The sequence below is a fragment of the Fukomys damarensis genome, unplaced genomic scaffold (genome assembly GCF_012274545.1).
Source record: "Fukomys damarensis isolate Sample0158 unplaced genomic scaffold, DMR_v1.0_HiC HiC_scaffold_26, whole genome shotgun sequence".
NCBI classification, from domain to species: domain Eukaryota; kingdom Metazoa; phylum Chordata; class Mammalia; order Rodentia; family Bathyergidae; genus Fukomys; species Fukomys damarensis.
The window spans coordinates 18,683,506-18,707,141 of NW_022900938.1; the positions used below are offsets into that span (position 1 = coordinate 18,683,506).

The 23,636-nt window shown below is 39.4% G+C and overlaps 1 protein-coding gene across 5 annotated transcripts in view; it reads left to right on the plus strand.

Annotated features, from left to right (window-relative positions):
- The window catches only part of LOC104850230 (dual 3',5'-cyclic-AMP and -GMP phosphodiesterase 11A), a 355,951-nt gene that overhangs the window by 261,099 nt on the left and 71,216 nt on the right, over positions 1-23,636 (plus strand). For all 5 annotated transcript variants that reach the window (XM_010607069.3, XM_010607064.3, XM_010607068.3 and 2 more), the window contains 2 exons: positions 12,562-12,671; positions 21,844-21,934. In XM_010607069.3, the coding sequence (XP_010605371.1) occupies positions 12,562-12,671; positions 21,844-21,934 (201 nt within the window). The remainder of the gene's footprint in view (positions 1-12,561; positions 12,672-21,843; positions 21,935-23,636) is intronic.

Sequence of the window (23,636 nt, forward strand, 5' to 3'; positions counted from 1 at the left end):
ATGTGATTGCCTATTTTCCTAAGCCCATTGTCTCTGGGCAGAGAAAGATGCAGAGTTGTGTGTCACTGCTGAGTAAAAAGTTTGGCACCATGAACAAGACAAGAAAATTATAAATATATATACCAGCTTCCTAACCTTCAACTCTTGCCACACATGGAAATAAATTTATTGTCTCAGAATTACATTTTGCAGAAGCACTCAGGCTCATATCTCAGTAAAAAAGCAATTTTTATCTCTTTAGAAATTAAAATTGTAGGACAGGCAATTTGGCATAAAATGATGGACATTTAGTTCACTGAGAATCATATTGGCAGCTTACTGATTTGTTCCATGTATCTGGCCTGCAATTTCACTTTTATCTTATGAGAACTTCAGTGTTTTCCTTTGTCTTTAAATAGCTATTTAGGTAGTTAAAACTTATCAAACTTTTAATTCCTGTGATAAATACAGTAGATAGTGCCAGTTATTATTTGTAATTAAAGTGAATACAAACCGGATCAATGAGCTGTACAAATTTTCTTTATTTCTAGGCACATGTAGAAGGAATATTCCCTCAAGCACATCCATAAGGAAAGATGATAGACACATTTCTTATATTCATGATGTAGACAAGATATAGAAAAGGACTGTGCTTTTTGTTTGTATTCTGTAAGATAAAGGGCATGTAATAGTGCTAGGGTTGCAAAGACATTTTTCAGTTTTATAAATGATATATGAGCTCTGACAGATTTTCCAGTGGTGATGGGGGGGTCCTTAAGAGTCAGCATTCTTTACTATCACATAAATGTACTCATTAGCCCTTTGGGCCATGCCCTGCATCCTGTAGGGGCTCGATAAAGATTAACTGAATGAGTGGATTTAGTTTAGGGTAATATTATTCAAGGAACCATGTTGCTCCGTGTTCAGTTATTTAAAAACAAAAACAATAAAATGATGAACAACTATCACTGCTAGAAATCTTGTTCTGCTTTCATATCACACTAAGGTTCAGCAAGGGTTCATAGGGAATATTATGATCTTGCAGAATTCACTGGATATGAAAAGCAAAGAGCACGTGATCACATTAAAATTTATGGCGGTGCTGGTGGCATGGCGCTGGTGGGGAATTGCAGTTAAACACTAATAATAACCAAGTATCACAGCAAACACATTGACACCCCCTGACATTTACTGGGGGCTGCTTAAATCTTAAATGTAGAGGTAGTGTGTTTAAGTCCACATTTGTATTGTTAACAAGGTTATTCTCAGAGATAAGCCAAGCCGTTTTATTGATAATTCAAACTAGGTAGCAGAAGGGACTGTTAGGGAGAAAATCCAGCCTATTCACCAGCGTAGGATAATGTGCCATGTGCAGTCTGCAGTTAGAAAAGTCCTTGATTTTTGAGGTAGAAAATTTCTTCTGGAAGGAAATTATAAAAGAACAGTTGGAATTCTTTTTTCCCCTCCGAAAGGACAGAACTGAGTTTTTAAATAAAACATTTTCAATCAAAACCAAAATTTTATTCTCAGCAGAAATAAAATTTCTTTGCAAATTATGAAATTGGAGGTACAAAGAGATCTAGATGTCTTATTATAATAATGATATTTATAATCATCAAACATAATTTTTGCATTGCATTTTCTTGTCAATATAAATAGTAAGTAGTCATGTTTACTTTAAAATAATACATGGAAGCATTATTATAATAATACAATAAAATCTGCATGTTAGAAAAACTAGTTCTTTGATCTTCCTGTAGCTGTAACTGAAAACATGGTAAATTTCTACTTAGGAAAGGAGTGATTATTTAATGTTTTTGCAGAATATCAGCAGTGGACATTATACTTATAGGGCTAATTGATTTGAATACTATATGTGAATTATACTTAAGAATCCTATCTTTTAATCAAGTAAGAAGGTTCTTATTTTTATTCTCTCTACCTACATTTCAGAAACTCAATTAGGCACTTCGTGTTTCTAGCTGACATTCCCTTTATCCACATTTATTTCATTAAAAAAGGCAAAGCCACACATAATTAAGAACCTGGTGTGCTAATAACCAAACATACAATTGGGCAGGATAATCCAATCCATTTCCTCTCACAGGAGAGTAACCTCCATAACTCACTTTAAGCGCTGCCATGCATGAGTTATGGGTCATTCCCTTTCTCGTGAAAATAAATTCTCTCACACCATCAGCCCAAGCTGGGTATTTTTCTTAGGACATGTAAAAGTGTACGAACATGATCATGTCTGGCGTTACAGGAAAAGCATAAGCTTTTGTTTGTGGACACAGGTTTGCAAGGAAATGTATGTGGTTTGGGGGTTAGGCTACCTACTGACAATAGAGGATTTTTTATTAAAATGAATTTATTCTTGATATTTTCACTATGCTGGTAAACTGCTTAATCCGTTGCTTTGTGTTGTATGATGCCAGCTGAATCCTGCAGGTCAGAGAGACCCAGCAGCAAAGCCATGGTGTTTCTCACAGTATCCATTCTCCGCGGTGTGTGATTTCCTGGTGACATTTTCTTGGGACTGAAATCTATCATCTAAGGTTGTTAAATTGGGAGCATTAAAAAGTTTTAATTTTTCACGGGTCTCATGTTTGATCTTGGTGCAACAATGGCTAATAAAAATTGGGGTAAGCTTTAAGGAGGCTTCATGTTACTGAAATTCATCGACCTGGCTTCTCATCACACTGAGAGATCTGTCTTTCTGCGTAGTTAAAGTGCACCAAGTGATTTGACTCATTTCTGTGCTCACAAGCCATGTGTCCTATTTTGTTGAGGTACTAGTAATTTTTTCATAAACAAAATACAAACTTTTTCTAAACATAGACAAAACGTGTTGCCCTTGTCCTCAAATAAAATCATAAAACACACACCATATATATACATTCTTAGTGTTGAAAGCTAAGTCCTTAAGAATATGATACATTTTCTTCTTTTAAATGGAGTACAGGGCCGGGGATTTAGCTCAGTGGTGCCTCTGCCTGACTCACAAGTGCAAGATCCTGGGTTTGATCCCCAGGACCATAAATGAATGAATAAATAAATAAAGAAATAAAATGGAGTACATGTGCTACATACAGCTATGTTTATTGATACTATCTAAATTAAAATATAAACCTCAATTTTCTCGTCTTTTTTAAGTTTTACTTCATTTTTAATTGACACATAATTCTCAATTCTGATTACTGCATATAGTCTGAAATTTTTTCTTATACCATTTGTATATCTTTGTGTGTATCTTATCAAAATGTGAGAACAGAGATATAGTGACCAATTATTATTTGATCATATCATGACTCCCTGAGAATGAAATAATGTGGTGAGAGATGCCAGAGGTTTGCTTTGAAGCAGTCCAGCCAACAAAACGAATGAAACAGTATGTGAAGAGACAGATAAAACAAGACTGACAAAATGTGAACTCCTCTTGGTTAGGCAATAAATACATGGCACTCATTATAGTCTTCTATTTTTCTTTGCTTTTAACTTTCAAATATATTTATATTAATTATACTATTAGCTTAAGAATTAAATCTTGGAAGGGGATAAAAGCAACTATAATTGTATAAAATCAACCTAATGTTTTTCATTTATGCATCAAACATTTGTTCAACATGCATAACTGTAGCAAATAGAGCTGGTTATGCACTTGCAACATTATTTGAGGTTAAGGTCATTATATGCCCCTAACATGCCTTAGATCTGACAATTTGAAGGCAAGTGCCTTCAGAGGCTCTTGGTTATAACAGAAAGGCACTTGAAGTCTTCCCAACTCCTGTGAGCTTAGTAAGGAAAGGATCACTGTAGAGAAATCAATATTTTATTGATGCCAAATCTACATTCATCTTGAGAATAAAGAGAAGCAAATTTGATCGAAACTATCCCACTTCCAGGGATAATTAGACAAACTCAGTTAGTGTTGTGTTACAAGCTCTGGTATAGGAGATGTGTAAACTTATTGGTTCTGGATGGTGGTCCCTTAACAGCTGGAAAAGTTCTGGTCTCTGAACCTCAAAAGAGGGCTGAACTACCTCTTTTTCAGCTCAGCAGACCCAGATATTGGCAGCCAAACACCACTGTAAACTTCAAGGTGGTGTGACCACTAAATGTAGATGCTATCATTTGTCTGGTTGAGTTTTACCCCTCCATAGAGGATTGTGGTTGACACCTGCCCTTCTTCCCTTGTGCTTTCATCACACATTATTTCTGAGTGCCAAAGGTAAGTGTTTTTAAAGATGGATTGTGGCATCAAGTAATATCCATTTATTCTTAAGCACTCTTGATAGGCAACTGAAGTTGGCTTCTATTCTAAAGCTTGAGAAACAAATCCTCTGCCTAAAAGCCTTGCCTCACAGCATATGGAATAGTTTGATATTCATCTACCTGCATCTTGGGCTTATGTATTGAAAATCCCATAGGATACAATCCACAAAATAAGTGTGCTCGGCTAGCTACAAATGCACATGTGGAGCCCAACAATTTTTTACCAGCCTGATCTACCTGTGACTGGGATATGTGCTAAATCAGGGTGGGGGCAAAATTAAAAGCACCCTCCTTGTAGGACTGTCAGTCTCTGTTAGGAGATCTAAGTTTCACAGACAGACCCCTCATATTAGAGATGGGCAGGCAGAACTGTACCAGCCATCACCATTGAAATTGGGGTATCTTATTTAGAAGATATGAAAGTGTCATATGTGGTATGTACAATACAGCCTTCAAAGATTACTCTTTGGCTGAAGTAAATTTGATTTTAATAATGTACCAAAGAAAGACTCCAGATGATGACCCTAAAATACTCTGCATACCAGAAATTAAATGCTTTCTACATGAGTATTGCCTTTGAGCCCATAGTTCATAACACCTCCAAATTCAAGCTGCTTCTACAGGAGGCACTTCCTTGAGAGAATCATCTCTTTCAAACCCCGGAGGGGCTATGCAGTGCTCCTCTTATCCAAAAGAAAGAAAAGAATGACAGAAAGAAGATCTCCAGAAACCATCATGCTGCCTCTCAATCTTAGTCAACCCCCTTAGGCTCTTCCAGGCTCTGGACGTCAATGTCCAATGTCTTGGCCTTCACAGCCAAGAACCTTCAATTTGGGATTTCTGCAAACATTAGGAATTTCTGATAGATTCCCTTCCTCTTGGTCTGCCATCAGATTGGAGACTCAACGTGATGACCTCCTCAGGAAACCCATCATGATTCAGTATCTCCGATATTTAGATTCAAGAAAATATGAGGGCAGAATTTCTAGCATTGCTTTCAGATTCCTTTGCCAGGGCTGCTGTAGGACAAAAGGTTGCAGTCCCTGATGCACCTTTTCCAGACACCAAGCGCGAGAGGACAGTACCTGGACCATTACTCTCTTCCACAAGGGAGCAAGCAGTTCTGTGATGGTCTCTCAATAGAAAAGGGCACTCTGCCACTGTTCTGGCTGGCTCTGTATGTGACTGGGGCCATCTTCTCTGTTGCTTTATTCCTGGTGTCTGGAACAAAGTAAGTGCTTAATCAGTATTTGCTCACTGAATAAATGCTTGGATGCCTCTCAGAATGTCACTATTTTATTCCAAGCTAGGACAGCTTAAGTGTAGGTTTGTTCTTAAAACAAAGTTTACAGATATATACACACAAAGTATATAAATTTTAATGAATAAAAAATAGACATTCAGATAGACATTCAGGGGCAGGGGATTTAGCTCAGTAGTACCACCACCTGCCTCACAAGCACAAGGTCCCCAGTTCAATCCCCCAGTACTAAAAAAAAAAAAAAGACATGTAGGACATAAAGCAAAACTCACCTATGATTCCATGACTGATAACATTGTGATATACATCTTGATAGCCTTTGTCCTATACATATATTTAGACATTTCATAAAGCTGTAATATTTTAGCTTATGTACTACCAAAGTGAGCCCAAAATTTTGATATTTTATACAAACAGTTGCACCTTTCTTTTCTCTCTAACTTCATCTTACAACACTATTTGTTTATTATCAGGTACATCTTCTGCATCCGATGCACCAGACCTATGTTTGGACTAGAAAGGCCCAATGGCTCTACTGTATCAACCTAACACTTCTTATTCAAGTATAATATACTTCATGGAATAAAGCATCCAAGTGATTCTTTAAAGTCCTACTACCTAACACACTATCCTCCTGAGAGTGTTTAAAGGCTGCACAGCTACACATGTGCCCTCCTATTAGAGGCTGTGCAGCACAGTAGATAAGAACAGATTTGTGAGCCGTGTTGCCTGGGCTGTACTGCCACGCCTATAACTTTGTAGCCATGTAACCTGATGCCTCAATATTCTCATCTGTAAAATGGTAAAACAAGAACAGTATCTACCTCAGAGAGTTCTTAAGTGGATTAATGAATTCAAGGTATTTAGGAAAGTGCCTGGCATATACTAAACACTACAGAAGTGTTAACTTTTGCTAGTGTTATCCCAAGCCTCTTTCCTCAGATATTCCAATTGCTTGATACATAATGGATGCTTAATAACATTTATTAAGTGAACAAATCTCCCATAGCACCGTCTAGTGTTGACCTTGTGCCTGCTATTTTTGTACCTCTGGTACAAAGCCACAAAGCGACAGTCACTTTTCTCTGATGCTATTCCTCCAGTTGTTAGTATTATACAGGCTGTAGTATTATACAGGCTCAGCTTGGAAATGGGGGTGCATGCTAACTAGCTTGAATTTTGTGTTCGCCGATGATGAAAATGAATTGATACTCTCAAAGACCCTAAGGTCAGCCCTTCTGGTCTGGGTGGAGTCCTAGTCACTGTATGCTGGAGGGAGGGTCACATCAACTAACGTTTCAGCCCAGTGAGTGGCCATCTCTGGGGGCTGCTCAGAGGGAAGTCGCAGGCTTTTCTGAAGAGGGTGCCCTAGAATCTAGGTCTCTATTCTTTGACTGTCTTCTACCTAGGTGTATTGTATTCACTGCTTACATTTCCGACACAAACCATGAGGGACTACAGGCGAGAAGATATAGTAACATCAAAGTCAGTAAAACTCACAATTACTGGGTGAAAGGCAGAAAAGCCATAATTTTATTTGAAAATAAAATAATGAACTAGAGTCAAGACTGTGATAAGTGCATTAAAATATACCTCTGCTGCCTCTCTGTTTTCTTTTGAAGGTATATTTTCTTCAGCAAGCAGCTGTCGTTTCTGCTCAATAAGAGGTCTGGATGGATAGGGCCAGAAACAGCTAGATGGAGTGGGGGGAGGCCAAATGGCCGCTCAGTGGCAGGTGGACACTTTTCAGCCTGATGACTCTCAGAAACCATTTACCGGGCTGCTTTATATCACAGTCAAGTGATAGGTGCTGCTTCAGTAACTCAGGTATCACAGTCAAGAGAGGTAAATACGTTTTGTGTGACTGTGTATGTTGTGCTTCAGGGAATCTTTAGTCCCAGGATGCAGAGATGGGTTCTTTGGTCTTTGAATAATCTATAAAGTTGTGTAAAAGATTTTAGAAAGAGATTGCATAACTTCTATTGAATTCTCAAAACTGTCTATGATATAAATAATTGAAGAGCCAAATGCTAGATTTCCAGGGAAAAAATTGTGTAGGAAATTGCAACAAAATTAGCTTCATTGTAATATATAATGAATGGGCACTAATGGCTTAAAGGTGATTTGGACTGTTTATCTTGAATCTATTAGGTGATGCTTGATTTTTAACTTCTAACCAATTCTGGTCAAAGTATAGTGTTTTAGTAATGTACCCATTCTTACAGTTCTGGCTCATCTGTTCTAGTCAATAGTATTTTCACAGGCAAATATGTGTGTGTGTGTATATATATATATATATAGTGTTTTATATATTATATATGTGTGTAATATATATCTTGTAGTCTCATTGTTTAAAATACTTATTTTCATTATGCAATAATAACTACTGATTACTTAATAAACTTTCAGAATTTACCTAGCATTAGCAAGGCCAAACCCAACAAAGCTAACTTAACTGTTTTAACATGACAGATATAACAGGAAAACATATTTATATCCCCTTCTCCTTTCAAAAATTACCACCATATAATACCAAGAACAGAAACGCACATAAATTTTCGCTTTCATGGGCCCATAACAGTAAAAGGGAGAAAATGGAGAGAGGATGGTTCGTAACTTAGCAGAGATGAGCAAGGTCCATCCCAAGTCCCCTCAGGTCTGAGAAGGTGGAAGACAGGCCACACATAAGAAACAGTACCCCTCATAACCTAGAAAGGGTCTCAGATACCACCAAAACGGGGCAGGTGACCAATGTGCAGTGACCAGAGTATTTGCTGGGGAAACAATCCTAGACTTGAGGACACCAGCAAAAGGAAAGTTAGGGTGAGGTACACATTGAAAATGACAGCATTAAATGAAAATCTACAATCCTCTAGGTCGGTAGCCATATCTCTCTCTTCTCAGTCCCAACACTTATATTTACACCATCTCCAGGAAACAGATTGAAGAGTCCAGAGAAAGTGAGTTTAGATACTGACATTTGGGGATGTCTAGTAAAAGGCCAGCTGGCCACCTGGTCACTTGTAGTGAGGCCCAGCAATCTACAGGCACCAGCTATATCTAAATTGCAGTGCAGCACCATTGTTTAAAACACTTTCATAGTACTGTATTAACTACTGATTGCTTGATAAACTTTCAAGAGTAATATGAGTAGTCTTAAATATGCATAATTTGCTAAAGATTGCCAGACATTTGAGGGAAACACAGAAAAGTTGGTCAGAGGAAACAGACAATTCAAGGAGGAAGCACAAAAATCAGGAAAAAAATGTTATTAATAACTTTAGAAAGATAAGGATAATGCATTAATGGTAGAAGGATAGCATGCTGCTTAAAAAAGAGCAGGGGGCTGGGGATTTCGCTCAGTGGTTCTGCCACCTGCCTCGCAAGCGCAAGGACCCCAGTTCAATCCCTGGTACAATAAAAAAAAAAAAAAAAAAAAAAAAAAGGAAAAAATGCTTATAAAGAGGAAACAACTGTATAAGAAAAGGGAAAGAAAATCAATACAAGAAGTACAACATTCCTCCAATTGGAGTTCCATTCAAATAGCACGAACAGTAGGGGAAGTGGGAAGGATAGGGAAAAGAAAAATAAATATGAGAAAATGAAAAAATGGAAATAAAGTGTTTGGAAATAGGGAAGGGAGGAGGGGGTGGGGGGAGGGCAGGGACAAGGGGAAAAAATGAGAACCAAGACCTGTCATGTAAAGGTACAAGATCCTAACGATGAATGTAACTGTACTGTCTACCTAAAATGTACCAATAAACTCAATGAGAGAGAAAAAAGAATAGCACAAACAAATACTGAAAGAAAAATAAACATAACAAAAAAACTAGAAAAATATTGTATTGAAGAAGCAAAGATTGGGTTTACCATGCAATAATGAGAACCAAGACCTGTCATGTAAAGGTACAAGATCCTAACGATGAATGTAACTGTACTGTCTACCTAAAATGTACCAATAAACTCAATGAGAGAGAAAAAAGAATAGCACAAACAAATACTGAAAGAAAAATAAACATAACAAAAAAACTAGAAAAATATTGTATTGAAGAAGCAAAGATTGGGTTTACCATGCAATCTGAATTGGAAACAATTCAAAACAATGTGATATGTTGAATCACTAGAGGAGGTTCTAAAAGAAAGAAAATCAAGTCGCATTCAAAGTATTAGGAATAAGAATGGTATAATTGTGTATTCTTCTCAAAGGCAACTCAGGAAGCTAAACACAGTGAGCCAGTGCTTCAAAATTCTAAGTGAAATTATTTGAACCTAGAATTGTTAGGCAAACTAACAAGTACAAAAATAAAGGGGCCTTTTTCAGTTATGCAAATCTACCAGAACAATCGACTTCCCCACTCCCACTCCCTATTAAAAATAATATCCTTTCTCATGAAGCCACTGAAAAGATGTACTTCTGCGGTTTGTAATAGCTATAACTTGGAAACAGCCCAATTGCCCATAAACTGCAGACTGGATAAAGAAGATGTGGGTTTTTTAAAAATAAAATGGAGTACTACTCAGCCATAAAGCATGAGGAAGATAGAGACATTTATTGCTAAATGGATGCACATTGAAGCCATACTCTTAAGTGAAATAAATAGGACACACGTGTAAATACCAAATACATGTGGTATGAGAAACTGTAAATAAGGATAAAAATATATAATACATAATGTGAAATAGGAAGAAAAGGTCTAGAGGGGAACGGGAAAGACAAAAGAATAGGTGAATGAATGAAAGGAAAGGAAAAAATATGAGAAAATGAAAAAATGGAAACAAAGTCTTTGTAAATGTGGAGGGATTGAGGGGGCTGAAGAGAGGACAGGGAAATGGGGAAAAAAATCAGAACCAAGGTATATCATGTAAAAGCACAAATCCCCATTGATGAATGTCATCAAACTGTATACCTAAAATGTACAAATAAACGTGATGAATTTAAAAAAAAAAGAAAGATATGCTTCTTAAGAAAGGAGAAACTGAGGAAGGAGAAAGACATGGGATGCAGGAGACAGGAAGTCACCCCCAGGAGAAGAAACAAGAAGCCCTGAGTGATGGTCAGGAAGCTGGATCAAGCTTCCCCCAGGACACAAAGCATCAAATCAAGTGTGACCTTTGTGGCCCTCTTTAAAAGTATTTTAAGAGACGTTTTACAGAGGTGTGTGGGATGTGAGAAGACTTGAATATCTGGGGGGAACCCTAACTCCAGAAAGTGAAAGTATTTCTGTAAGAAACAGTCATTGCTTATGAGTTGGCTCAGCAGTAAGTGGTATTTACCAGCTGAGCATCAGGAAAGCTCTGTGTATGGATTATTGGGGAGGTGGAGGGGAAGTGCAGGAATTCACTCTCACCTGCTGCCAGACATCCTCCAACTCTGGCAGAGGTACCCTGGGAGTGTGCCCCTCTCAGCCTCCTGCTAAGTAGCTTTGAGCCCTTGGGCATTGGAGGTGACCACTCTATTAGTCAGTTTCCTCCTCTGTAACTGGGGATAACAATAATACCTACTTTATAGCACCATTATAAGAATTTAATAAATTAAACAGCTGAAAGCTCTTGGGACAATGGTTGGGTACATAAGAAGGACTGTATAAGTATTCGATGAATAACTAAGTGCTAATAATGTGTGCATGTTATAAATAAATGTGATGGGAACATACCAGTTTACGCTTTAAAAATGGAACTGATTACCTTTGACAGTCAGGAAAGGGAAAAGATGAGGAACTACTGGTTACTGCTTGTAAGTCTCTTAGTGTGATTTGATTGCAGGTAATATTTTAACTGAAATAAATTGAACATAGAAAAACCAACAGCCAACTCCAAATTTTAAAATGAGGCACACACAAGGTTTGACAAGACTATTTCCTACTCCCACACAATTTGTTAACATTTCCGTTTGCTGTGCAAATGAAACTATATGTAATTCTGAATGTAGCAAAAGATTCAAGTCAATTTTCAAAAATAAAAACTACTACCACAGGATCCTGTTATTCAGTTATCTCTGCCATAAAAGCACAGCCAACTAAAGAAGAAAGTTTTCATTGCACTAAGAGATGTATCTTTCATGTATTCATCAGTGAGCATAAATTTGAAAGGAAAAAAAAAAAGCATGAAAAGTGAAGCAGTTGGATCCTCCTCCTGCCCTCTGATAAAGATTTTAATAAGTAATGAAATGGAAGACTTAGTAAAAGGGAGAATAAGGCCTTGGTTCAAGAAAATGCATAGACCTCCTTTCCCTGAGGTGCACTTCCTCTTCTAAACTAATGAAATGACCAGCAGGAACCAAAGAATCATTGCTGCTCTTGCTTCATAATTATATGAAACTGCTTCCAAAAAAAAAAATCACATCACACTTACATGTTTCAACAGCAAAGCTACCAGGATCAGAAAAAAGAACTCCAAGCAATGGATATTCCATGTGATCTTCCTCCTGGGTTGCCTAATCCTCTTCAAAATTCTACTTTCCAAGACACTCACTACCTTAATGCCTGCATGCATTTCATTTGTTCACCAGCCTAATATGAATTAAGTTATTTAAAAGATAAGTTCTAGAAAGCCGTCATGGAACAATTTGAGTACTTCTAAGGTATTCCATTTGATATAAAGGCTTTCTTTTCTTCTGCCTGCTTTCATTTGAGTGGCTACAGCATGCAGTTCAAAATTCACAATCTCTTCCAATCCCCCTACCACTTACACATTGATGCTCATCACTAAATCGTACAACAGGAAAATGTACTTTGCTCTGGGCTTTTGCCGAACTCTCCCTGGATCCGGATATACAGCCTCCTCTCTTAAAAAGAGAACAAAAATAGTCTGAACTTTGTCCTGGTTTGGCAGTGTGGACCACTGTGACAGCCAGCTAATTAATCACTGTGGGGACCTTCAGCCACGCAACTGACCACTCAACTTACTGTCGTCCAAGACAGTAGCAGTTAATCATTTCCTTAAATGATGTGGGTATGAAAACAGAGTTGATTGTTGCTCAGCTGGCTAACTTTATCCGTCCTCCCTGCCCCTGGAGTGACTGTTGCCATTTTTCCCCTTCTTCCCAGACTGCTGGGTTTCAAGAGATTCTGACGGAGGTGGAAATTTTAGCTGTGATTGTGGGATGCCTGTGTCATGACCTCGACCACAGGGGAACCAACAATGCCTTCCAAGCTAAGTAAGTGTTCTAATTGTTGTTATTTTAATGCATTTGTCTTTCTGTTCAAAGCCAAAGGTGACGAGTGCTAAAGAGTAAAGCATTAATTTCTGGCACTGGAGGCCAAGGCCATGCAGGCTTGGGTGTGCATGACACAGGGCCCATCCATCTTTATAATTCCCCGTTCTTCTTTTAATTGCAAATTTGCCCTTCATGTCATGCTTGTTGATTTGGTCTGTCTCTGTTGACCTCAGTCAGATAACAGAGCTCAGATTTTAAAGGGCCTATATTTTCCTCCCAGAATATTTGCCTTCAGGCCATAACAAGCTTTTGGGACCTGCTGCTCTCAAATCTGGTTTTCAGGTTACTCCAATAAAAGCAGTCTTAGATTTTTGATGAAGGAAAATGTCTTCCAAGATCCTTTTGATGATGGATAATATATGAACTGGAGTGAAGTAAAGCCCCATGTAACGGCCTAGTGTCTTCTCATCCCTCCTCCCATGGAAAGGTGGAAAGCAGATAAAAGAATTTCATAAATACAGTAATTTATGAATAGCCGACAGTTTGCCCTGCACATAGTCCATGGATAGAATAATCTGTCTCCAAGCAAGTTGTACTGGTCAAGATAGTCAGTGCCCGGTGGCTAAGGCCCCAGAACTCAGGAAACTGAAAATATGACCAAATCTCCAATCTCTGGACCCTTTATATTGAGGGTCCCATTTTAACATTCTTTTCACTACCAATCTGTAAACAAAACGATACAGGAGGTCTGAAGATGGAAAGAAAAGCTGTAGGGTTTGGAAGTGAGGGAAGGCTTCAAAAAAGAGATAAAATTAACTTTAAAATGACTGAATGCAAGGTCTTCCAAGTCATCTTCTATTATCTAAAGTTTCAGTGGCTTGCTGTTTGTTAACAGGCTTCTCTCAGCTTATCTCTCTCTCTGTTCCCTAAATAGCTACCCCATTGAGACACTGGAGCCCTGAGCCCTTACGTATGCTCCTGGTCTAGCAGATGAATCTTGGTTTTATGTCTTCTTTTATCTGTCCTGCATCCTCTTGTCCAGCCCTTCACCCTTCTCTTCTCAATACCCAATACGCTATAATTTCTCAACATTCTTAAGTTTCTGTGACATCTGTTCTACAAAAACTCAGCCCTGGCTCAGACTAACAATTCAATTTCTTGCTCCTCTGCCTAGGCTAGTAAAGGCTTTGGGAGACAATGTCACAGTTGTGAGAGTTTTAGACACATCCAATATATATTCTTCCAACTCGGCTGAGGGCCCAGTACTCCTTACTAATCTTTCTGTGTCCCCAGCCAGCTCTGTCCCCCATCGCTCTTAGGCAGTTTCAGGCACCAAATGTTCTCCCTTCCTAACCCACCTCCCCCACACAGTCAGCAGATCACCTCGCCTCCTACTTCACCGAGAAAATTGAGGCCATCAATCGAGAACTCTCTCAATTTCCTCCCCTGCCACCTACAAACTTACCTATCCATCCCCATCCTTTCCTCCTGCGTTCTGTCTCAGCAAAAGCGCTGTCCTTCCCCATCGGAGGCTGACCACCCCTCCCTTCTCATCCCTTCCTGTGCTCTCCCTTGGGTCCTTGTGCCGTCAGTCTCCCTCTGTCTCCCCTGTGTCTACTGGCCACTCTCTCTCGGCACTCTGCGTCCTGTTAATATGAACAGTCCTCCCTCATCTTGGAAAGTTCCGCTTTATCCCCTTCTCTCTAGCTTCTGTTGTACTTCCTTCTCGGTTAGGCTTCCTAGAGTGTTGTTTGGGTTAGTTGTCTTCACGACCCACGACTCCTGCCCTTCCACATGGCTTCCAGGTTTTTCTCACCAGAAAAACTGCCCAGTGATGTCACCACAGGCCCCTTCTCTCAAAGCTGTTGGACCCTTTTATTGTCCTTTTCTCTTTTCTCTTCTTGTCTTTATTCTTCCCTCCTTTGTACCTCTCTTCTATTTTCTAATAAGGGATTTTCATCTACCTCTGTAGCCTTCCCTCTCAGGTACTTCAAAGCCTTTCCTGCTGCCTGTCCTTCACTGCTAATGTCTCTTGATTTTCTCTTTCTTTCCCTGGCCCTTCCTGTGGAGCTTCCACCTACCTGCTCGTAAGCCCCAAATACATTTCTTTGAACCATAATTTGCACCTTATTTCCAGGCACTTATCCTGGTGCTTAAGGGATTCCTCCTGATGGGACTCCCACAATCATCTCATTCTCAGTCTCTCCCGACTCGCATGTCCCTCTGTCTCTTACCTCCATCCCAGTGAATGGACCCAACCGAAATCCGCAGGTCACTCAGCCTCCCTGAGACTCCCCTGGAGTCAGCTCCTCCTCTGTATTCTTATGTTACCTATTGTTTTTTTGCCTCTCTCTTGGGTCGCTGCCACAAACAGCCCAACTCTCCTTCATTCTGCTTGGCACTCCAGAATACTCTTTGAAATTCCAAAGCTGATCAGGTCATTTCCCTTGTCAATTTTTTATGCTTTCATAATGCCTGGCTATTCTTCTTCAAAAGAGTGCACCTCACTCTATTTTACTTGTTAGCTTATAGATGTCTCTCCCTTTCCATTAGTAGCTGCAACTAAAGAGCAGCAGGAACATAATAAGTATGCAGTAAATGTCTAATGAATGAATAAATGAGATTTTTATCATATTTTAATATTTGTTTTTCAATAGACTTTTCTGATCTATTAAATAGATGTAATTTTTTACAGGTTATTGTAAAAGAAACCCTTAAACACATAGCTTTGAGGCTGTACTAAAGATCTAGAGGACCCTGAATTGTAAACCATACAGGTTTTCATTACAGTGTCTGAGAGTTCCTTATTTTAAGTTCTTATCTTATTTTAAGTCACGTATTTTTTAGGATTCCTGTCTCTTCTACTCCAATGAGACCATTGTCAGTATATCTCCCTTTATCATTCTCTCTCCAGTCCCTCACCCTTTTACCACTTCTGCCTAAAGAAGAAATAAACATACCAGAATGTGTCTGTAAACCCAGGGTGAGCACCTTGTGGGTTCTTTCTAAGAGGCGAATGTACAGTAGTCATAGTTGGATAGGAACAACCTCTTCCTCTTCCAGAGTGCCTGTGCATATCACACTGGAAGAAGCAGCTCTTCTTGCTAATGGACCCCTCCACTGTTTGGACCAAGAGTCCACACCCCATCAAAATTGGGCCAATTGAATCTGAATGCCTGGGTCTGTGGAGTTGGATTACCGTGTTATTGAGTCTTTTAGCTCAATCATAGCTGCAGGTCCACACAGACTTGGGAGCAGGTGCTGCTATTTTGGGAAAGCTATTGTGACCATATCCTAAATGGATGGAAAAAAACAAGATGGCCAGTTTACAGAGAAGAGAGAAGAATGAAGCTGATAATCAGAGAGAAACCAAAAGGAAAGACTGTAACCCAAGAAAAAGATAGAAAAAGCAAGCTTGGTCCCAAGTTCTCCGATGGCTGCTCTTATTTCCAGGAGACTTGGCCACACTTGTGACACTTGAGTTCCCTTAGCATTCCTAGTACCACTTACCCAAACCTCTTCTTAGAAAAGATGGTGGTACTTCATATTTTTGTTTGTTTTTTGCAACAATCACAGGGACAATGAAAACTATAATTTACTTATACTTTGCTGTGTCATAAGCCCTCACCAAATTTCTATAGATATTTTTGTCTCTATTTCACAGAAGTAACTGAGCCTCGGGGAGGTAAGTAATTTGCTTAGATTCATCTACCTAGCATGTGATAGAGCAGAGTTTGCACCAAAAGCCATTTTTAATAACTGTATCATACTCCTTCCATGACTTTGTGACAGCTATTTTGGACCTTTGAGTTTCGAGTTTATTGGCTGTCTTGCTGGATATGTGAGCTCTAGAAAACTAAACTACATTTTGACAATTCAACATGTGGACCCCTAAAAATAGCAGAATTGAACTAAACCTAAGTAGTCATATTGTTCAATGTCTTAATTTTACAAAAATGAGGACTGAGGTCCCAAAATCCCCAGTCATGTGTATAATACTAAACAACTTCTATACATAAGAGATAAACATTAATCAAGTCACTGATACTGGATTTCATTTTCTTTTTTCATCCTCATGTCACGTGATCAAATTGGCCTGCTCCAATATGGTACTGTGTGTTTCCTCAAGGTGACTGACCTTGTACACATTTTACCAGCTCACGGGATGTCTGTAGCCCTGCATCTACCTAATGGAGTCACTTTTGAACTTAGAACACAATGGCAGGACTACCTAACCTAAGATTTCCTTTGACAATAAATCCTGAATGTGACATTTTTTATATCACAGTGAAGGAACTTACTCTTATTGATTGGATTTAGATTCATTCAGTGAGTTTACTATTGTTTAGAAAGTCCCGAGGAAGAAACTCCTTTCTCCTTTTTTATTCCTAGTAATTGAGTTCAAGGCCCTGTGCTAAGCATTGTGGAAGAAATCAAGAAGTATAGCAAATAATCCCTTTTCCTAAAGTAGTCAGTCTATTTCCACCCTTTTAAGTGTTTTGGAAATGGAATTTAAAGGCACCAATTATTATGTGCCAAAGCATATGCTACCTTTTTTCATATATAAGGCTATAAAGAAACAGGAGACATTTAGCAAGGGACAAATTACTATATAAAATGCAAAATGCCTCTATAATAAAAAGTGTGACTTTAGTTAAAGCACAATTTGATTTATACTCTTAGCCTTTCTGATGAGTGAACCTTTGCGTTTTCATATTTTATTCTTAATTTGTGAGTATTTGAGTACGTGTAGTGAATGATCAGTAGGCAGAGAGGGCAAGAGTACCACAATGCTTTAAAACCGCTCTTTCACACCTCTCGCATTTTCTCCAGGGACAATGTTCCCCACTCATCCCCTCCTCTATTACAGCTGCCCCTGATGATTAAATATCAGCACCGAGCAGCTCTGTAGTATATTCTCTGAGGAGACTTCTTCTATTCATTTCTAGCATAATCTCTTATCCTCATTTCTTGGGAATGAAAACCTATCTTGTCGCTTTCAGCCAGGTCCCAGAAGTGAAATACTGGGGCACATTAATCTGCCATGACAGCCTAATCCCATTCCTCACCACCTCCCAACAATTCTCCATTTCCTAATTACCTCTCACAGTTTTCCTTCCTAAAGCCTCCGTTAAGCCAGGTCCATACTCTGCCATTAAGTCTTTTTTCCCAAAGAACATGCACATCGAGGGAAGTTATGAAGGTCATTTCAATCTCTGTGCTGAGGGTTGTACAAGGATCTGTGCCTGAGCAAATCACTGAATGCCTGCAGAAAGAAATCTTCACTTTGACTTTTCTTTTTAACAAGTTTCTCCTCGGTACATCGCCTGTTCAAAAAAGACAAACTAGTGTTTTGGATGATCAAGACAATACTCATCATGAATACCTACATATATAAATGCACTAGGTTTCCACTCCCCATAAACACACCTTACCTATCCATAATCATACTTACACAAACACAGTACCTGTGCCTCAAAAACCACTTATCTGATGCATATATTAGCTATAGACAATTAAAATGAGGTGTTGTATTAAAATCACTATTTTCCATATGTGATTAGTTTGTTATCATTTAGTTTTGGTGGTTTTCTTTTCTTATTTTATGTGAAATAAAACAGAAGTAGACCTTTACACAAACTATATTTCAAGAAAGACACAGCTTCTTTAAAAAATAGTTTTGTGATCAGTTAAGGGTGAATGCTTCATGTTTAGTTCCCCTCCGACAGAGTTTCAATGCACATTTACACATATTAAAGCCTCTGGAAAAATCTTAAAATAAACAGTTTAAATTTTTAAAGCCAACATTTCCCAAACTTGTTTGACCATGGAACCCTTTGAATTTTTGCCATTTATTCCTTGTGGCATTCCAAGGAACCAGTGCTCTGTAGAATACTTTTCAATAAGGCTTATTCTACCAGATAGGTCTTACTTTTTTCTAATTGTGTCAGGTTTTACAGCTGTGGATTTTGCTCCTTCCCGGTGGTCCTAGGAAGTTCGCAGTACATAATAATAGGTATAAGCAGCCCTGTCAGTGAGCCTTAGCCTGACAGAAGGCACCAAGAGATTTGGACGTATTAGAAATGCAGACAGGAGGTCCGGGGATTTAGCTCAGTGGTTCCACTGCCTACCCCACAAGCTCAAGGTCCCGAGTTTGATCCCCAGTACCAAGAAAAACAAAAAAAAAGAAATTCAGACAGGAGCAAAACCTAATAGTTTACACGAGTGATCCATACAGAAATGGAAATGCTCCTGCTTAAATGATTTTACTGTAGAAAACTCAGAGTAAGCCCCACACTCCATTCTCTGGATGTCCATAGTGGCACCTAGCTTATGGAAATGTAAGCATTTTTAATGTAAGACTGGTCAGAAATCCTCCCCAACACAATTATAAGGGGCTGTGAGCTTCCTGGAAGTAAGATCCAAGTCTGAGGTATCTTTGTCTTCCACAGGGGTCTAGCGCAATGGTCACTGATGCTTTTTGGTTGGATTGAATGAATGGATGGGTGGATGGATGGATGGGTGGGTGGGTGGGTGGGTGGGTGGAAAGCAATGTTTTCCTCCGCTTTCGTAGCATTAGTCTATTTCCATGACAAAACTTGCCAATTTCCTGTGACTAATGCAGTATTGTGAAAGGGCAGGCCGTGTAGAATGGAATTACTGAAGGCAACAAAGAGGGAATCTGATGAGGAAGCTGCTTAAACCATGGACAGTCACATGCCTGCTTTTACATAAACTTTACCCCAAGAGTCCTGAAGAAGCACAACAGTTCTGAAGCCACAGAGAGGGAGAGAAGATGGCAGGGGAAGCATAACAGTGCTTGTTATAAGGTGTCCCCTGGTTGAAGGGGAAAAAATCTCCTTATTCATCCTGAACAAAGAAAATTTAAAGTGACTCGTGATCATCTAACTGATTTAACTCTCACGGGTTCTACTAAACCAGTGCAAATAAAGGAAGAGATAACAATTCTGCATCTTGTCTCTCCAGACTCTCATCACGAACTGTGTTATCAGGATTCCCACGAGTGAGTGAATTGTATTCGAGCATGGCTGGTTGGTAGAAAAGAACCTGAGGTTGTGGGAACCTGAGACTGTGTCAGCACTTACACTAGTAGAATTCTGAGTTAAATTTTAAAATCTTCTTTCACTGCTGACAACCAGCTCAATAAAAATGGAGAATCAAACATCAGAAAGGTTTGTTATAATTATCATTCTTCTGAGGTAATAAGAAGCTTCCAAACTTGGATTTAAATCTAGATTGATACTCGCTGGCTGTGTGACCTTAAAAAAGTTGTATAACTTCTCTGAGCTTTCTCTGGTGTGTAAAATGAGAAAATAATACTTCCTATTTTGTAGTTGTCATCAGGACTACATGAAAAATAGCACAGTAGGTGGTTGATATATTTCTTAGTGCATGAAAGGCATATTTATACTGTCGACCTTTCAATTTAACTAGTCTCCAGGCATACGACTAGAAGCTTATTCACTAAACAACTAATATTCTTAAAAGCATCTACTCCATGCCAGGTGGTCAGAATTTCACTGGCCAAGACACAATGTGTGAAACATGTATTTTTGTAGAAATGAACTCTATGTACGATGTAGAGTAACTAGCATTAACTATTAAGTCATCACTAAGGCTGGTCTGGCCAATTTTTATTTATTACTTATTAGTTGATATTAGGTAAGGCACTATTTTTAAAAATAACACTGATTAAAATCCCATACCCTCCTCACTTAGCTTCATTGTAATCCCTGATAACCCTAACCAGCCTTTCAGTATGTGGTGAGCTCTGAGTCTTTCCAAGGATCGCAGTCTTCTGACTACAGCCTTGGGCTGCTTCACACCGGTGAAGAGTAGCGTGGGACAGAAATTCCACATATTACATTCATATGTCATCTTTTCCCTTCTTACTGCACTAGTAGGACTCCAGCATTTACAGTTGAAGGCCAAATTGTCCTTTCCATGTCCAGACCCACCTGCAATGAACAGGAGAATACAGAGACCTGGATATGTCCTCAGCCTGAATCCCAGGACTTTTGGGGGGTTTGTTTGTTTGTTTGTTCTTGGTACCGGAAATGGAACTCAGGTCCTTGCGACTGCTAAGCAGGCAAGGAGTCCCTGAGCTAAATCCCCAGACCTCGGGACTTAAATCTGTGGGATTCTCTGGGTCTCTCTTGATTCTCAACATGGTCTGATTCTTTCCAGAAAGGAAGCTGGAAACAGATGTTCCTGGAAATTTTAAATTAACACTTTAGTGACCTGACATTGTTGAGGGATGGGTTGTTCCATGTAAACAGAATTTACCTGTAACTCAAAGAAATCCCAGCACATATCTATTAATATCTTATTGATTTTAAATGGAAGTATCCATATGTGTCTTGACTATTAATTAATAACATAGGCTGAAATCTTCTCCAGGCCAGGCACTGTGATAGATACTTTAAAAGATTTTATTGCAATCTCATTAATAACAGGCAAGGTATGGGGCCGGGGATTTAGCTCAGTGGTTCTGCTTGCTGCCTGCCTCACAAGCGCAAGAATCCAAGTTTGATCCCCGGTACAAAAAAAAAAAAAAAAAAGAAAAAAGAATAACAGGCAAGGTACATAGTACCATCATGTTACAGATGAGGAAGCTGAGCCTTGAAGAGGCCAAGGAACTGTCCCAAGCTGCTACGTAGAGGCAGCCTTGAGACGCACCTCCAAATCCAGGGAGCACTACAGAGTTCAATGTGAGTTATAGTGTGACTGTGGGAACCTAACAGAAAGTTGTCACCATAAGTAAAATAGATAAAGTAGATTCTGCAGAATATTCAGGTTTGTTTTCCTAAAGAGGGTCTAATGCATTTGGCATGAGAGTGCTCTGGACACTCAGAAGACAGAAGATTTAGTTCATGACAGTTACACTGTTACTCAGAACCAGAAATTGTCTTTTTTTTTTTCACCCCACAGCACCTAGATTGGACCAGAAACACTATTGTGCAATGCATTTGTATTTATAGTTATGTTATTTTTTCTTATGCTTATATCTCAGATTTCTTAATAGACTATAAATTTCTTACAGGCAAGGACTGTGCTTTGAAAAACACTTCGTTGCTAGAAGGAAAAGCAGTTCAATCCATAATAGGTTTGGGGGAAGGTCCTGCTCACTCTGCCTTTTGTCCTCTTTCAGGAGTGACTCCGCGCTTGCCCAACTCTATGGGACCTCGGCTACCTTAGAGCATCACCATTTTAACCATGCCGTGATGATCCTTCAAAGCGAGGTACAGCCTGCTCCATTCCTCCCCTTGCCAGAAGACCACCAGTCTGGTTCCTACCTCTCTCTCTTTATAGTTCCACGGGCAGACATGGAGAAGTGGGAAGTACATGCCTAGGTCAAGCTACTGGGTCTTGGTGGCTTCCACGAATCTTTAAAATGCCTGGCTGAGGACCTTGTTTAAATTCTTCCTGAGGTGACTGAGCTGGGTTTCATCCAATAATGACATGGTTCATTTAGAGGTTTCGCTCACAGGGGAACGGGTATGGAGTGCTTGCTGCCACATTTCCCTCTGATTTTCCTAAAGGGACACAGAAGCTCACAAAGGGAGTGACTTGATCCAAGTACTGAAGGGCCCAACATTGCCATTTTTGTGAACCCCAAAGCCATTCTAAAAGATGGTAGAAGCAAAAACCTGGTGAGAGAGTTACACTTTATTTATTTTGCACAATAGCAAAACCTATAAAAGGTAAAAGAATTTAAAATTGCTGGTGGGGGCCAGTTTAAAAGTTTGAACTGCAGCTAAACCTAAGACCCGGGGCTAAGGCCGTATGCCTTATTTTGCTTCCTGTGGCAGTGCAGGAGTTGGAAGTAGTTTGGTTTTATACTTGCAGTTTTCTGCAGAGAAAAACAAAAACGAATAACTGACCCTGGCTGAGGCATCCGAGTTTTAAATTGCCAGAAAAGGATCTGTTTAATTTTCTGCAGGCGTACAGAGATTTTTTTTCCCAAGGCCAGGAAGGGATCATCTGTTCCCCATTATTTGTCAGTTCTCTAACTGTGCCATTAATTATTATTATTATCATCATTAAGGCCCTGCTTCACTGGAATAGCATCATTAAATATGGAGGTTTTTTTCCTCCAGCCTATGTTGAGAAAGCTTTTGCAACATCATCATGAAAGCCTTCGACCCCATAAAGGATAGTCCCCGCTCCAGAACCTGAATGCAGGCAGAACAGGGCACGCCTGCTAAGGGTGATGCAGTTTCGATGGTGAATGAAGCACCCAGGGTGAGGCTCTCAGTAACGGACAGAAGCCAGCTTCATGGCATCTGTGGCTCTGGAATTTTCCTAGAAAAGCAGTATTTTATCCAGGCTCTGTGGAAGAGGTTAGGAGTTAGGAACTTGGGTTCAGACTGTATTTGTTGCGCTGGCAAAGTCAATGAGTTTACACCTCTGACCCCAGAAAGCCCCATCTTTGTCATAACGAGGGTTATAAACAGGATGTCAGGTTTCCTCAGGGAAACAACCCCCACGCCCTCTGAGTGAGCATGACACATAGGCCCCCTTAGCTCTGGGCTCTGAGGAGTGGCAGAGAGGCCAGTGATAACAGAATCATGCACTCCGACTGCTGTGGTGCCCATGCACAGAAAGGCTAGATGGCTTGAGGAAGGTTCCTCCAGGCCTCTCCTCTCCACATTTGTGGTTGTTTTCATCATTTCCACGTTCCCTTCTTTTCTAAATAGCCTTAGAAACAGAACTTCATGGAGACTCAGCTTTACTGCATGGGACCAAATCCTGAGACATTGTGCAAGGCCAGTTGACATATAAACAATATCCTGATGCATATTAATTTTCCTGGAAAATTAAAGCAGATCTGGCTAGCTTTGTGAGTGTGCTCACTGGAAATGGAGTTAGCTACTTAGGTCTTTTAAAAGTACTAAAATGCATGCCCTCACAAAATAAGCAATTTTGGACTAGTTTACCCTT